General features: G+C 33.7%; 1 protein-coding gene across 1 annotated transcript; it reads right to left on the bottom strand.

The window, feature by feature from the left end:
• Positions 1–442: 442 nt before the first annotated feature.
• Positions 443–9,503, bottom strand: LOC111988663 (nuclear matrix constituent protein 1). Its single transcript, XM_024020452.2, has 8 exons — positions 8,815–9,503; positions 6,453–6,662; positions 5,590–5,843; positions 5,215–5,485; positions 5,053–5,136; positions 2,401–4,517; positions 1,554–1,722; positions 443–1,072 (listed from the first exon to the last, which is right to left on the bottom strand). Exons 1-8 carry the CDS (start codon positions 9,037–9,039, stop codon positions 827–829), a joined length of 3,576 nt encoding a protein of 1,191 aa, XP_023876220.1. The 5' UTR covers positions 9,040–9,503; the 3' UTR covers positions 443–826.
• Positions 9,504–17,215: the final 7,712 nt, after the last annotated feature.

Below are 17,215 nucleotides of genomic sequence, written 5' to 3'. Positions count from 1 at the left end.
CAAATCTCGAAGAGGCCCTAAATGTTAATATAGTTTTATAATAATAGATAGAAAGTTAAGATTAAGTATCTTAACAAGGAAGGTAAATTTACAAAAATAAATGCACTATAGAATGACCCTTTTTAAGTAATAGATTCTTAAAAAAAAAAAAAAAAGAAGAAAGTAATTGCATTAATGGATTTAAAAAATGATCAGGTAAGAATACGGCCCATGAATCTACACAGTAAAACTTGTTAGCTAACTTCTCAAGGCAGCAATTGTGGTCAACCCTTCAGTACTAGAAGTAGGACGCTGATCAAAATTCATATCCCTGCGGCAACTCACTACTCATTTAACCTACATACATTGCTTGATTATCTTGCCTTCCATCAAGCCTCAACGACATACATAACAAAAGCACCTTTTTAACACAAGACCAAGCACACGCATATGAGAGAGAGAGTTGAGACCACTGGGTTCAAACAATCATTCCAGAGCCAAATGAAGAGATACAAAGCATTTGATACAAACAATTGGTAAGGGTGGCAGCTGAGAGTCCAGTGTTAAATCTGCACTGGGTTACTACTAATCAAAATATCTAGGTTTGTCATTAAAAAAATAAAACACCCCCCATACTCTTAATCCTAAAAATAAAAATCAAAGAGGGCAGAGAAAAACTCATTCCCTGACCTGAATACTTCTGAATACTTCCAGTGCTTCTAACTACATTTGAATTGTTAATTCACACTACTACACATCAGGAAACTCCTACCAGCATATCTAAAAAGGTAGATGCAGTAGAGGCCATCCAAAGCGACCACTATATGGCAAACAGCATTGAGCATCATTATGTTGTGAAGAATGTCCAGAGCTTCTTTCCTATTGAGACTTCACCAGGATGTTCAGACTCTTCATCATCCTCTTCATCTGCCCCATCTACATTAGCATCTTCACCATGGGATTCACTCCTGTACTCATCTACATCACCGTACTCTTCTGGAGTCTCATTCACCTCTTCACTCATGATCGTGTTCTCAACCAAATTGTTTGTAATATCAGCAACACCAACCTGAGAGTCTGCAACTCTCTTGGACTGTGCCACAAAATTTATAAACATCACGTCAGAGAAATCAGTTCGACTGCTCGAATGAGTGTTCCATAATCAGTTACAACAAGGATGGCTCTAACAGTTGTACTTTGGCAAAATAGTAACAGCTTAGTCAAATAAAACAGCAAACCCATGCACATCACACATTAAAATCATTAAGAAATGTATACTCTTTAGTCTTCATTAAATAATTCTTACATTCTCCAAAAATCAGAAACACACACATATACAGAGGGAGAGAACAGCTTTTAAACTTTAGCTTTGAAATTTATGTTATTTTAAGTCCTAGTAGAAATCAAAATAAAACCCTAAATTTTCAATAAAAAAATGGAATTCTACAAAGAAATTGATTTGAACAAGGAGAAAAAAGGACCAAAAACAAGATCACACACATATGTGCAGATACAGTATTACAACAAATCAAATGGGATATAGAAGAAACCCAAATTCTTTATAATTCCCTTACCCGCAAAAAGTGAGAGCTTCCACCATTCTCACTTGCAGCTCCAGTCGAAAGTGCAGGAGCAGCTTTGGAGCGAAGAATTTTCTCACCTGTTGCTCTAACAACATCTGTCTCTTCCTTGTTTTCTTTGCTAAGTTCAGGCATGGCTCTGGCAGCTGTGACAGTAGCTTTACTGAAAGGCATTATGGTAAAGTCGGTAGTTAGTTGCTTGACATGCCACAGATGAACAAGGCATCTTCCTACATCAATTAATTGTAATATATTTTTTCTTCCTTTTTTTGGGTTATGTCTCTACAATTTAAAACTCTCATCTTTATTTCCCCCTGCTTAACTTCCAAAACTTTGAATATGCAGCCTCCTAGAGCCTAGATGGTCTACAACACCAAATAATCCCACAAAAGAGAGCATCCCTCCCTTCTTCCTTTTTTGGGATGGAAACAGACAACAGTTTTCAAAATTAAAGAAATTTATGTTTACAACATTTTCACAACAAATTTTAAATGACAGATTGTCATTGGCTATTATGGGTGAACAAAAAAAAAAATGATTTAAGTTGTGGATTTAATTTAGGACCAATAATTTCCACCTATAATTTGTTGTGAAAATATTATAAAAATGTTGTAAACGTAGCATTCCTCTCAAAATTATTATCTAGCTGTGAGTTCAATAACCAATATTCAACAGTCTAAAAATAATCTATTAATTTACACCGCCTTCAACTGAACAAAGTTTTTTTTCCTTTGGGAAAATATGCGTAACCATGCACAGCATGGCACATGCGCACCCCCCCCCCCCCCCTTCCTTAAAGCAAGTTATTACCTTTACTTAAGTCATGGATGTGGGAACTTACGTTTTGGGTCTCCGGAGATTATATCGTTTTTCACCAGGAGCTAGCACAGCTGTAGTAATTTTCTGCCGCCTTGTCCTGCGTTGGCCTGCCACAACACTATCAGAACGTCCTTCACTATCATCACCATCATGCTCACTACCCATGTTTTGAGATGTTTGAGCATGGTTCCGCTTCCGTCCATTTCTTGGCAGTCTTTGACCACCTAGACTAGAATCATCACGACTTTCAGCATTATCATAGGCAGAATCCTCAGCATTCCCATTTGGATAATCATTCTCATTTTCTTCTAAAGCTTCCCCAAGTATAGCCTTTGCATCTTTGACAACTGCCTTCACAGAGCGCGTCCTATAAACTCTAGGCCTCCCTCTTCTGCGAGGTTTGTGCTGATCACCATTCAAATCAGATGGCTGGGAATCATCGGCAACTTCAGGCGCCTTACTGTTGATGTTGCTTTGATCATCAGCTGATGGATCTTGGCTGACTTCTATCTCTCTAATGCTGTTGTCAGATTGGATTCTCTGGACATCAAAAGAATCAGTTGCAACACCAAGAGATATCTCTGCCTGATTTTCGGTGCTAGATACTCTCTTGGAAGGTTCTTCCATATCAACATTCTGGCAAGACAAATGTGCCTCCAAATTTTGAACAGCAGTAGACTCAATATTCTTGATTGGGGAAAATTTGAAAATCTTGGTGGTGCACTTGCGTAGCCAAGATATAGTTCCACCAGAAACTGGAGATCTTGAGCCAACTCCAACAGGGGATATCTCACTGTTTTGCTTCTCAGAAGCAGCAACATTTCCATGACCACCTTCCTTGGCGTGAACATCATCAAGTCTAGAGAGAGGAATAACCTCTTCATTCTCAATTTCAGCTAAAGACTGCAGATCAGAAAGCTCATACTCAGAGATAATTTGAGCACAGTTCTCGCAACCCTTGAGTTTTTCAACAAATGAAATGAAGCGTCGTCTCTCATTAACAAATTGGTCCCGCTGGTCTTTCAACTTCCTCCTAAGGTCATCAAGCACATCGATGTCTTTTCTCATTTCCACTTGATGCCTTTCAAGATGCTTTCTATTTTCATCAGCTTCTTGTCTTTCTTTTTCTATTTTAGCTCTTTCAAGCTTTATTCCTTCCATTTCTCTTCTAGCTACTTCTCTTAAGTAATTAATATTGTTTAATTCTCTCTCTCTTTCTTCCTGAAATAACCTCTCCCTCTCACGCAAATCTTTTTCCTTGTACTCTAACTGGTTCTGCAAATCAGTCTCAAGTTCTCTTTTTCGCAACTCAAAATCATGAAGCATTTGGCTTCTGTCACTATCAGCTTTTTCAGCAATTGCTAATTTATCATGCTCCATTTGAGCTGTAAAAGATTCTTTGGAAAATTTAAGATCTTCTAGCTCCCTTTGTATGTACTCCTGTGTTGCCAACTTCTCATTTTTTAGCTTTTCTTCTTCAGAGTGTTTCAGTTTTTCCATTTCTTCCTTCTGATCAGTCAATTTTTTCAGATCTTTCTCGATCTCAGCTCTTTTCTCATCCAGCTCTTCCCACTCTCTCTCAAAACTCTCCTTTTGTAACTTCAGATCTTCAGCTTCCTTAAGAATAAGTTCTTTCTGAAGCCGGCAGTTTTCTATTTCCTGTTTTAATTCTGACTGCAAACGAACAAATTCCAGCCTCTCTTCTTCACTTACTTTAAGCTGATCCTTCTCTTCAGCTATCTTCAATAGCTCTTCATCATTGTGAGCCCTTATCTTCTCAACTTCATCCTTAAGACTAAGCAAATCTTCTTTATCAGAAAGCATTTGCTTCTTCTCATTCTCCAAATTCTTTTCCTCAGACCTCAAGGATTTTTCCCTTTCCTTCAGATCTTTCAATTTTAATTCATGATCCTTCTCTTTCTCCCTAAGTTTCTCCCATCTCTTTTCTAAAGTCTGCTCTCTCTTTGCTACTTTCTGCTCCATGTGATTAATTTCAGCCTCCCTCTTCTCCACTTCAACAACCTTGTTTTTCAAATCATCATCCACAGATTTTCTCTTTTGATCGATTTCCAAATCAAATTCACTCTTCTTTGCATCTAGAATAGCATTATGTTCATCAAGAAGCTTTTGAATCTCAGTCTGTGGATGTTGCACAAAACAAACCAAAATAAAAATATCAGGGGCACAATTTTGAATGATAGCAATAAAATTCCAATTTGATGTAGCAAAAGTATAATGTTTGATAGACTATTTTCCTGATGCTGCAGACCTATTATTTAAAAGTTTTTCCTTGTAACAAGTGCATTAAAACAAAGAAATCAGGGGTGGGGAAAAAAAGAAAAGAAAAGAGAAATATATCTAGAACTAGGGAAGAAAAAAAAAACTCCCCCCATCTCCCCCAACAAAAAAATGTATCACCTCAGAGAATTTCCTTTAAACAAAACAAGAGTAAAGGCACCTCCTTGATATAGCATACTTCTCCAATTACCGGACCAGTTTCACCCCAAATCTACAGATTACACTGGTGCAAACACAAACTAGATAGAGCATGCAAATAACAAGACACACGCTAATTAAATGCCAAATGAAGATGACCAACGTAATAAATACACTAAACATGAGAAATCCTTCTCAAAAGAATCTTCTATTAAAAGAATAAGGTACAAGAACTCACCCTTTCTCTAGCATTGAGCTTTTCTTCTAATGCAAGTAACTCTTTCTCTTTCGTCTCTAAGTTTAATCTCACAACATCAAATTCCTGCCCAAAGTAAACTGATATATTAATACAAAAATCAATTAAAATTTTAACAATGGCTCGGCATGGTGAAATACTTGCCTTCTCTTTTAAAGTAAGATTTGCAAGCCTACTGCTTATATCTTCTTCTTTCTTTTGCAAACTGATGTTAGTTGCTTCAATCTTCTTTTGTGCCTCTTCAAGGACCTTTTCTTTCTGCTTGAAAATCCTATCATTCTCATTTGCCCTCTCCTCTCTTTGGTTAAGCATTATTTGACCTTTAGCTAACCTATCCTCTCCCTCTTGCAACTTTCTTTCCCATTCTCGCAAGTCCTCTCTTTGCTTAGAAAAAGTAGAGTCATAACCTTCTCGCCTGCCAAAAAGAGGAAATGACTTAATTAAGTAAGAACAAACTGAAAACCCACTCAAGAGCCAATAGATCCAAGAACAAGCAAAGGTCAAAAGCATAAAGCATACTCGGAGATAAAGGATAAGCGGTCCCTTCGAAGTACAGCTTCTCGAGCCTCCAAATCCTGTGATTTTCTCTCAATTTCTGAATTTTTTCTGCTCACCTCAGCAAGCTTAGCATCAGCAGCACGCAACTTTGCCTCTATCTCAAAAGATTTCTCCTCAATGCTAGTGACTAAAGCACTTGCTTCAGCCAACTTAGAATCAGCAGTGAACTTGATTTCAGCATTTTCTGAACGCATGTCACGCAAAGCCTTCTCCAGCTGGGAAAAAAAATCTCCAAACATTAGGAAACATCACTTTGTATTTTGTTTTCTAGCTAATAAAATTTAATTGCATCATGACCAACAACCTCTGAGCTTAAAACTTAGCATTTTAGATAACAAGCTGAGTTCAGGATACATATTGCTTTGTCAACAAGAAATTATATTTAAAGAATTAAAAAGGTATTTTTAGCATAAAACTATCTGCTAAGTGATGATATGGCTGGATAAAAAATAAACTATTCATGCTTATACCATTAAAACTATGAGAATAAAATGTAACAAATAATGCTTATTGTTTCACAAAACAGGAGCAAGACAAACCAAATGAGATGCTTCTTGTTTTTAAATATTTTTTTTTAGTAATGAACAGATTTAACAAGAGAGAGAGAAATAAAAAGCAGAATATCCTTATAAAGACCTGAAGAAAATATTTGGGGATTGGATTTTTACTTATGAAGAGGGGAGGTGAGTAGTAATCCATATTGATAGGTAGAAATATGGCATCTCTTGAAGAAAAAAAATTTCCAGTTATTTAGTGATGATATTGATAGGTAGCAATGATAAGAAATTTATCTATTAGAGGAAAAAAAAAAAAAAAGAACATACATCAAGCACACACTCCTTCTCAACTCCCAAGGCCTTTCTCAAATTTTCTTCTCGATTCTCAACTTCAGATATTGCAATTAAATGGGATGATTGCTCTTGTTTAAGGGCATCTTTTGCTTCTGCCAAGGCTTGCCTAAGTTCTTCATACTTAGAAGTCCAATCCTTTTTCTCAATCAAGAGAAGCCCCATATTATACTGGTATTCAAAAAGCTGTCCAAAACATCAACAAAAAAAAAAATCATGTAAGAGTAAAGCATTGTATTTATTGTAACGAATGAAACATTAAAGACGATATAACTGATAATTTGTAAAATAAAACAATAAAAAAACTACAGTGACATAATCATTAATAGGCAAGTGATTAGGAAGGTCATAATGGTATTTGGTAATGAATATGGATTGCTAACAATCAACTCAACTACGCTTTAATCCCAACAAAAGTACAGTGGCTCTGTGAATCATCACAAACTTTGAGGGAGCCCAAATGTACTCACAAGAATTGCTGACAATGTAGTGAATATTTGATACTGTACCCTAAAACATCAAAGCTTTATGTAAGAACAGGAGGAGAGGGAGGAGTGAGAGGGTGAGAGAGCAACTGGCAAAAAAATTGTTTGGTTCAAAACATCTCTTGACCACCTACCAGCCTAAATATGTTTATAAATAGGGTGTCCAGACAGTTTAGAGGGTAGATGCAGAAGCTCCAGATGTAGAATTGAAACACCAACTTCACATAATCTTCAACTTTTTGGTCAAGCGCACGTTTGGTACAGTGTAATTTTTGGAGCAAAGAATGATGTAATATTTAAAGTGGGGTATTTAAAAGAAGTTGTACTTTATAAAGCTGTATTATAAAGAAGCGCAGTTTTTAATCACCCTCCCAAATGGGTACTAACTGTGAACCCAAAAAATAAAAATAAAAAAAGCTTGGCCACAAAAAAGTCATAAAAGCGTTCTGATGTGGCTACTGTTCAAATTCCTAATGTGAGTACCTAATCCACCACCATATGTGGCAAATCATATATCCTACATAATATCCAGGTATTAATATGATGGCAATGACATAGATACTGTACAAAGGTGTGTTTAGCCAATGCAGTAGATCATATAGAACACATTCATTAAAAAGTAGATCATATCAGACACACTTACTTTACTATGCAAGAAGTTATTTCCTCAACTACGCCAGTGTTATGATCAACACACACACACACACACATAGCTGTATTCTTTTTCTTTCATTGTTTCTTTAAAAAAAGTTCATTAATTCCAAATTTCATGTAAAATCTATTTTCAGTTTCAAAGCTTTCATTTTTGAACAGTGCAGCATTTACCAGTTCTGGATCATCTTAAACCCAACCAGTATTGGCGAACCCAGCAACACCATAAACTACAGTAGCATTAACGACTTTAAGAGAACAGTGGATTATAAGTCCAAATCTTCAGTCATCCAGATTGTGAGCTCATAATTTTCTTTTTTAAAGATCGAAAATAACTCATAATTTTTTTTGCTTCAAAGACCATATAGAATTTGTGGTAATTACACACTTTAGGACCCATGATACAGAGAATACAAAAGAACTGGTTGCACAGCACAAACAAGGCTAATAAATGGTAATGCCTCTATCACATAATACAACAGGGACAGGCTCATCATTAAACCCATAAATATTGCTTAATCAAGACCTTGAAGCAAAAATGCAATTTTTAATTTCAAAACATTTTTTTTTATTTCCAACCAGTTACATTTAACATCAAGTTCAAAGTGCGAGACTCTTCTGTTTACTCTCGACAGTAAGTTTCGCACAAGTTAACCATGTAAAGGGCTAAAGGCAAAGAACAATACCCATTTCCTACTTTTTTCTATTCTCACTGTGTAACTGTCACTCCTCCTATTTGGCCCCAAGACTTCACTTTTCCCTACCTTTCAATCCCACATTCTTACTGTACAGCCTTTGCACACACACACAAAAAATAAATAAATAAACATAAACACAGAAACAAGAAAACATACTTGGGAACTAAAAGGGTAAAATTTTTCATAAATTGGACGATCTCGGTCACAAACAACTACCACACACACTGATAAATCACAGTATAACCGTTAAAAACAGTTTTAACTCAACAAGACCTTGATAAAGAAACTGTCTTTTTGTACCAAAATATAACTTAAAAAGACTCAAATCATAATAACAACAATCCAAATTCCATAAACACCCAATTAAGCAAAAGCTTTTTTCTTTTTTTTTTTTTGAAAACCCAATTAAGCAAAAAAGTTAAAAGCAACAAAAACCCACCAAAAATAGCACAAGCACAAGCACAAAAACACCCAGAAAAAAAAAAAATTTGAACCTCCACAAACCTCAATTTCAAGCTTGGAAACCTTCTCGGCCAATAATTCAGGGTCTCCGGCAGCATCAACCAAGATATTTCCCCCATTCTCCAAATTCGGCGTCGTTTCGACAAAAGCAACAGTCTTTCCTTTTCCAGCGTCAACAGAATTCGGACTCTGACCCGACCCGAGAACAGACTTCCGGGGCGTGAGAGAAGACCAACCCGACCACGCCTTCTTCTGTGGCGTAAACATCACGGTAGCAAAGTCTTTCCACTATTATCCCCTCACCAATTCCCCGAATTACAGATCTTCATATCAAACTTCAACAACAACAACAAAGAAACCGAAACCCTAATTGAAACAGAAACGAACTAGACCACCGTTCTTTCTTCTCTTTTGAATTCCAAGTCTTGAAAACGACGTCGTAGCGAAACCAACACTCAATTTCTTTCTTTTCTTTTCTTTTTTTTATTTCTCTCTCTCTATCTATAACTGACTCTCTCTCTCTCTCTCTCTCACTTTCTTAATTGTTGTGGTGTGGTGGTGGGAGAGAGTGTAATAACTAATAACAGTAACCCTAGGGTACGGGCGGACGTGAACGGAAATCCCAAATTCCGGCGAATTGTGGATTTCAAATCCGATAACGTCTCTCCAAACCCAAACACTTTTTTTTGAGCCAACCTTTTGTGATGATCACTATAACGTTCTTTTATTTTTATTTTTTTTAATTTATTTATTAATTATTAATGGACCAGACTAGAAATCCTTATGTATAAACTACTATACTAGCCTTTGGATGTTTATAATGGGAGTGGTTTTTGGAGGGGTAGTTTGGGGATTTTTGGGTGTGGCTTTTTTGGTTTGGAACGTGAAGGTTTTGGTTGGATGACGAAAAGGGCCTCGTTTGGTAAAGGCGGTTGTGAGAGAGGAAGAGTAAATTTGGGGGGTGAGTAGGGGCAGAAGAGTAAATGAGGTGGAGTTAATGAGAGTTCCCGAGAATATACTTATGTGGAAACTGGAAATGCCACGGTGTTAAGGAGCTGTTTAAAGTTGTGATGGAGGCCTTTTTTTTTTTTTAATAATTTAATTTAATTATTGATGTGAGGATGGAGGCGGTTTGGTCTTGAAGATGAGCATCTTTTGTCCCGTGTGGCTTCCTGGCCCATCAATTTAGACTAAACACACTCTCTCACTCTCTCTCTAAAGAGTGAGAGCTTGAAGTTGAAGTGTAGGCAACTTGGGGTACCAAGGGAGCCGATTTGATCATGGGTTAAATTGTTGGACCCCGTATGGGTTAAACTGTGGGACATGAGATTGTGGAGTGGAGGGGCCACAATGCTTTATTCGTGATGTACTTTCAGGAGAAAGGAATGATTTTTGTGAGAAAAAATAGATGGGGGGTATTTCTAGATGATGAATTTTGGTCATTTTATTTATTTATTTCGTGATTCATTTATCTGCTTCAACTTGAGTCATGCTTGTCAACAATTTCAAAAGTTGACGGGGTTGGAGTTCTTAACACACAAAAAAAAATGATGATTATATTATTTTCATGTTTTGATTGCATCTTTTTTTACTTTAATTGTTTGAACATTCCCATAATCTCATTAACTAGTTTAGAAGTTTCTATCTATTTTAGTGTAAATTTTTTTTTTTTTTGACACAACTATTTTTTTAAAATATCGGCATCATATTATCCATTTTACATGGCATTTTGTTTAAATATTGTTATTCAAAAAATATTTCATTAAAATTTTATTTCTTTATCAATTTTTTATTATTCTCAAATCGTCTATCTCTTTATCTTTAAATGAATAAAAAAACTATAAAAATTTTTTATGAAGGGTCCGTTTGGATAGCACTTATTGTTGCTGAAAGTTGATAAAAACTTATTGTTGCTGAAAACACTGTAGCAAAATAATTTTTAAATGTGTGAATAGTATTGTGGGACCCACTTTTAATATTAAATATTACATAAACAGTGCACGCACAGTACATGCACAGTGAATTTTGTCCCCCAAAGTCAACAAAGCCGGCAAAAAAAAAAAAAGAGGGAGAAAACGCAACAAGTGAAACGCAACACAACTTTACTAGCTATCCAAACCGGCACAAAGTATTAAAAAATAGATTTGCATGTGAATAATAACCGTGTATGTTTACAAGATTACTGCAACATCAATCTAAATTTACACAAGCTTAGATTGATTGATGTAGTTAATTTTTGGAGATGGATTTGCAAAATTTATCCCTTTTGCTATTATCCATTAACTAATATAAGTGTTCTAACCCAAAAATAAAAGGTTAAATCAAACTTTATAATCTCAAATGTAAAAAATTAAATCTTAAAGTTTCAGATAATTAAAAATTAAACCTTAAAATTTTTAAATCATATTAATTTAGATTTTAGACCATGGACTTTTTTTAGTGAAAATCTATGGACTTTTTGAGGATGATTTTTGGATTTGATTAAAAGAATTAGGGAACTGATTTTTTTGTTTTTATTGAGAAACAAACAGATACATACACAATTACACATGAGGAGAGAATATATATAGTTTCATTTAAAACTTTATATTTTGTGTAATGTTCTAGTTAAATTTTACAAACGGTTAAAATGAACCCCCTCATGACTTGGAAAAAATTAAAATTATATATATATATATATATAATATTTTTTTATTAGTTCAAAATATCTTTAAAAATGTTATTGCACACCCTGATCACAGATCAATCTAGTCCAAAACCAAACAAAAACACACATCAGTGCATCCCAAAATTTTTAGTTATAAAGTTAGTGATTCAAGAAAAGAAAAAAAAAAGTAAAGTCAGGGATGTTCCATATTTTTATTAGTTAAGTAGATACTTAGTGTATTATTTATGCATGAATGGGTGTGTTAATACAATGCTAATGAGTTGAGTTTTGTCAATTAGTTCAAAATATTTCTATAAAAATAAAAATGTTATACAAATTTAACAAAATAAAATGGTCACACCTATTCATATTGAAAATAGATAATAACAATTGATAATGAACTACCACGTAACAATTTTAAAATATGAAAACTTGTAAAAAGAAATTGTAAAACTCTATATATTTGTATTTTTTTTTTTTTCTTATCAATAACTCAATATATTTTAGTTATTTATTTTATTAAATTTTCTTTACTTTAAGTTTCTTAATGACCCCTTTGAAATATATTCCTAGAGCCGCCTGGTGAGATGAAAGGAGAATGATACAAGTATTTACATCATTTTTATTGGTGGTGCATTATGAAGTCAAAGTTCACTGGAGTTGGTTAATAATTTCTGGACTTTGGGTCCTTTAATGATACACGTGTTTGCGGACTTGTTGCAACGTTTTTCTCTGATGTTTATATGTTACTTGATTCAGCTTATGATGTTTATTCAATTGTCTTTTTTTGGCGTCTTTGAAAGCATCTAAAGAACGCTTATAGTAGTCTAATCAATTTTTTTTCTAAGCCATCACTTTTGGTAGTTCTGATAAAGAATTTGACTAGTTTGTGAAAATATCACGAGTATAAAAGGAATGTTCACTGTTGCAATTATGTGACCCTACTGGTTTTGAATGGACAATTTTTATTTGAAATTAGTTATACTCAAGGTTGTCAAAATCGGGATCTTACGTATGATTATTGAAGATAGGTGGAATCGTAGATCGTAGGATCAAATCGTAAATCGTAAGATCTTACATATTTTTAGATTTAAAGCAAAAAACAGGTTGATAATGGCTTTATATGTTGAATAATCACATAAATTATAAATTCATCCATAAAAAACTTAGATTTGCATCATATGATGTAATTTGCATGTCATATATCACTAAGTCTATATTAACAAAACAAATATATTTAAGTTTTGACCTAATGTATTTCAATAAATGTTTAATATTTAGCAAACAAATACCAAAATATTTATCAAAACATATGGAAAATATTTTCCAAGTTCTAAGTCCCAAGATTGAAATCCAAAATAAATTAGCAAATGGAAACTAGATAACTACAATATGAAATCCAAAAGCAAGATGAATATTAAGGTGAAGTGAACATTTAATTATTCTCATTCTAAGGTTCTTATAACAACCGTCGTAAATTCCTAATCATCATCATCCATTTCATCATCTATGTAAATATTATATATTTGTATACTAGAGCTACAAGAGACATCAAGATACAATTTCATACTCATCTATTCAAATTATATCGCTCAGCAACAATATGAGAGCATGCTCAAAAAAATTAATCAATCAATATACAAATACAAGCATAATTGATAAAACTATATATATATATATATATATATAATTAGTAATATTAGAACACAAATTAATATATTAATCAAATAAATTTAACAACATTATAACTTAAAAGGTGGCAAAGTTAACATCAAATTCTTCATTTAGAATTGATGAAGCATTTCTTCATTTTAATTATAAGTGAACTAGCAATTAGAAAACATTTTCTTAGGTTAACATAATTTTATAAAAAAAAATAAAAATAAAAATCCATACCATCATAAAAAAAAAAAAAAAAAAAAACCCTTAAAACTTCATCAAAACAAAAAATTTATCCCATAAAAAAATAAAGCCAAAAATTTATGTTTTTGGTAGAATCTCATACGATCCTACATAATCCTACATACGATCCTACCATTTTTACGATCCTAATGCGATCTTAAACATTTTGGTGAGGTGTGATCGTAAAATCGTGCGATCCTACGATTCGGATCACGATTTTGACAACCATGGTTATACCAGCCATTTCAATCCACATATTAATTTCTACACTTGCATTTTTTTTTTTTAAGTGACGATTTATATAATATTTCAACGCAAAGATTTTTTTTTGCATGAAAACTAACTAACAAAGCACATAATAATTGTTAAAAGATCTTTTTTTTTTTAAACTAATTCTTAAAGGATCATGATGGTATGTAAGATGTCATTATATTTTCCTTTTTTTATTGTCTTTGGACTAAGGCCTTTATTATTATTATTATTATTATTATTATTATTATTATTATATATTTGGCGTTATTTTTAATTTGGTCATTTACGTTTTAAAACTTATATTTTGACCTTACATGTTTGATTATATCTTCTTATTTACACATTGTCATTATATTTTCTTATTTAAACATTGTCAACCATTTATATTAGTAATATGATTTTTTTTTTTTTAGAAACTATTAATATAATAGTTAAGTGTTAGATAATTGGTGTCTATAAAGATATGTCACCAATATAATGCACTTTATGAATAGTCTAAAGCACTTTTATGATTATGCTGAAGATAGAGTTAGACGGGTGGGATGAATAAAGAATATAAGGTTATAGAGAAATTACACTTTTTTCATAATAAACTATACCACATTTTTCTTATCCAATATATATATATATATACCACATTTTATACTTTTCCCCATAAACTATCAAAACATAAGATCAACCTCCCAAATTGAAAACTTTGTAACACTTAAGTCTTTGCTGTATGTTTTGTTGTTAAATCTAACAAAATTTAGTATTAAAAACCCAATTAACCCATCTCTCCAAAATACCAAAGCAAAGCCGTAAATTGGTCTTTTAATACTTAATTTTGTCTTACTAAACACCAAAATAGAAGGCAGAAACATTGAAATAGAATTATAACGTTATGGGTTAATTATGCATTTCAATAGTTCAGAGAGCAAAATATAAAATGAAGTATAGTCTATGCGTCTATGGTCGAAAAGCTTAATTTCTCCTTAATCTTACCTTCTTTATTTATCTCATCCAGCCGACCCTACCTTTAGCATACTAATAAAAGTGATTTGACTGATTTCTAGACTGAAAAGCACTTTAAGTCAAAAATTAGGTGTTTGGCCACCCAAAAGTACTTTAAGGAACGTTTAAATCGAAAACAACTTTAAGGCTAAAACTAATTTTTATTTTAATAATAAAAAAAACTCTACAATTTATTGTTTATTATTATAAATTCATAACTTAAAGCACTATTTACTGTAATTTGCCAATCTCTAAATAAGCTAAAATGTTTTAATTAAAACTTTATACCACAAACCTTTTACAACTAAAACCATGCAATTAAAGCTATCTTAAATAAATGAAAAACAAACATAAAGACTATTAAGGACAAAATTTTCATGCCACATGGCTTTATTTCATTGGCAACTCACACCATATCAATATTATCATGGATTTTGGATAAATCTATTTCAAAGCACAAAAGAACCCATATTTACACAAAACGACACCAAAGCTCATGGTCTGAAACCCATGGCGATATTACCTCATCAAAGCTCATGATTCAAGCTCATGGCACATCATCTCATTTTTAGCTCATGATCCAAGCTCATAAGTCTCGTCGGGGGAATTTTGGGAGTCATAGTTTGGAGGGCCAAGAAGTATGTTCAGTAAAGTTCCAATGGTTCAAAGTTGATAAAAGAAACATGTTACTTGGCATATCTTCCCCAATTCTCTGTACTCTGACAGGTCAGTGTGCAATAGGTAACATCTGGTAACATCTGATTATCTCATATAAATTATATCATTATTTTCATTTGAATTAATACCAAACACATACCTAAATCTTATTAGCTATCTCTATATAATATCCATCCAACGTTAAATGCTCTCCTTGCTCTCTAAGATTTGGTCACAACACAAAGAGACCATAATTAAACTTTCAAAGCTTTATCAAAATCAACCAACGAGTCAATTACTTACCAAAATTATATTGTAATAAAACCATAGACTAAACATATTATTTTCCAAAATAGGAAACTTAGCCAAAAATACCAGCAAAAGCTCCAACAACTAACACATGTCCAAAAGCGACATCATTAGCCTATTAATGCTCAATCCCAACAGCTTGTTGCCATACCCAAAGAAGTAAAGATCCTCTAAATGATATCTTACCATTTTCAGCTAAACCATGAATTTAATGCTGAATACCTCCTCCAACAGATGACATCATACAACTGACATCATCCAGGTGTGTCAGGATAGCTACTGTTGTGTAACTGTCAAACGCAATAGCTACTGCTGTACTGCTATAAGCTGCAACAGCTACTACTCTACTATACAGCTATAGTAGTAGACTTAAATTTCAAACTTTCTTCTTTTGGCTAAAAACCAAAAACCCACTATGGAAACCACTCATTTTGTTAAAAACCTTTCCTTATTTGCTGATTTTCCCTTCAACTAAAATCTCATTTCTTGGCTCTATATAAAGAGGACCAAGCTATGTACATCACAAGACACCACTACTATCCATCCCTTTCTCACTCCCTTATTCTGAAATATCATCATCTTGCTACCCATATCTCTAACCATTTCCATGCTCCTCCATCTCTCTTAGATAACACCTATTACACACTACCACTACCCATCTTTCCCACACTCTCTTATTTTGAAATATCATCATCTTGCTACCTATATCTCTAAACATCTCCTCCTCTATTTCTCTTACAAAATCTCTTCTCTTAGAAAAAAGCATAACCCATTATCATAGCACAAAACCAATCCAGTAGCTATAATCTCATGTAGTACTATATTTACCCTCAATATTTCTCATACTTCCATATATTTTACAAACACATTCCTCACAAACTATCCATACTTTTCCTATATTTCTAATACATCTCACAAACATCTAATCTCACAAAACATACATATTTCTCACCATCTTCATACATCTTAAAAGATATCAAATACTCTTCCAAAAGCATGTAACAAATGCCCTTCTCATGAAATACATATGATGGTGCCAGAAAACATCCAAGTTCAAATACTCGTCCTTATGGTCGTCCACATCAGTACTCAGAGCTGTGTTCAATACCCTTGTCCCTCCATTACCACCATTACCCCTGCACGCTCGTCCATTGTAGGACGAGCGGGCTGCGTATCTCATCCTTCAGTAGTGACAGACAAGATGGGTTAATAAAGAGCTAGACCTCGTCCTTCATTAATGATGGACGAGGTCAATTCACAACTAGACTAAGCACCCTTTCAACCAAAAGCTGTATCGCTCGAGTCTCAACGCAGTTTCTGAAGAGGTAACCTTTGTGGCAGTTAAGGAAGTTACCCTCTGAATCCTCCAAACTCTACAACGATTAGCAGAAGTAACTGATTTCTACTGCTATATAAAGGCCTTTCTGTGCAGAGGTAAGGGGGACCCTTCTTTCTTTTTCTGGTAGAGAATTTTAGAAACGTTAAGCATTGAGAGCTTTCCTATCCTCCAGTTTTCTAACTTTACCATCGGAGAATCAAAGGCCGGCTACCACCGGTCTTCTCTGCTGATTTTCTTTTTTTTCTCAGGACTCACTTTACTAGATCAAGAACATCCGGAGATTTTTCAGCCCATTGATTCCTTAGAATTCCTTTGAATCTATCAGAATTCCTTTGGAATTATCA

This window comes from Quercus suber, unplaced genomic scaffold, assembly GCF_002906115.3.
Source record: "Quercus suber isolate HL8 unplaced genomic scaffold, Cork oak 2.0 scaffold_1261, whole genome shotgun sequence".
In the NCBI taxonomy this organism is placed as follows: domain Eukaryota; kingdom Viridiplantae; phylum Streptophyta; class Magnoliopsida; order Fagales; family Fagaceae; genus Quercus; species Quercus suber.
Note: the sequence above shows the minus strand (reverse complement) of the source record. Positions and strands in the feature narration are given on the sequence as shown.

Bases quoted from the DNA above. Each gene is read 5' to 3' on its own strand.
- LOC111988663 (XM_024020452.2), bottom strand. From the start codon at position 9,039: ATGTTTACGCCACAGAAGAAGGCGTGGTCGGGTTGGTCTTCTCTCACG. The intron at 5,844-6,452 runs GTATGTTCTTTT...TTTTTTTCCCAG, and splicing joins AGAAGGAGTGTGTGCTTGAT to CTGGAGAAGGCTTTGCGTGA. The intron at 5,137-5,214 runs GCAAGTATTTCA...TACTTTGGGCAG, and splicing joins ATCTTACTTTAAAAGAGAAG to GAATTTGATGTTGTGAGATT.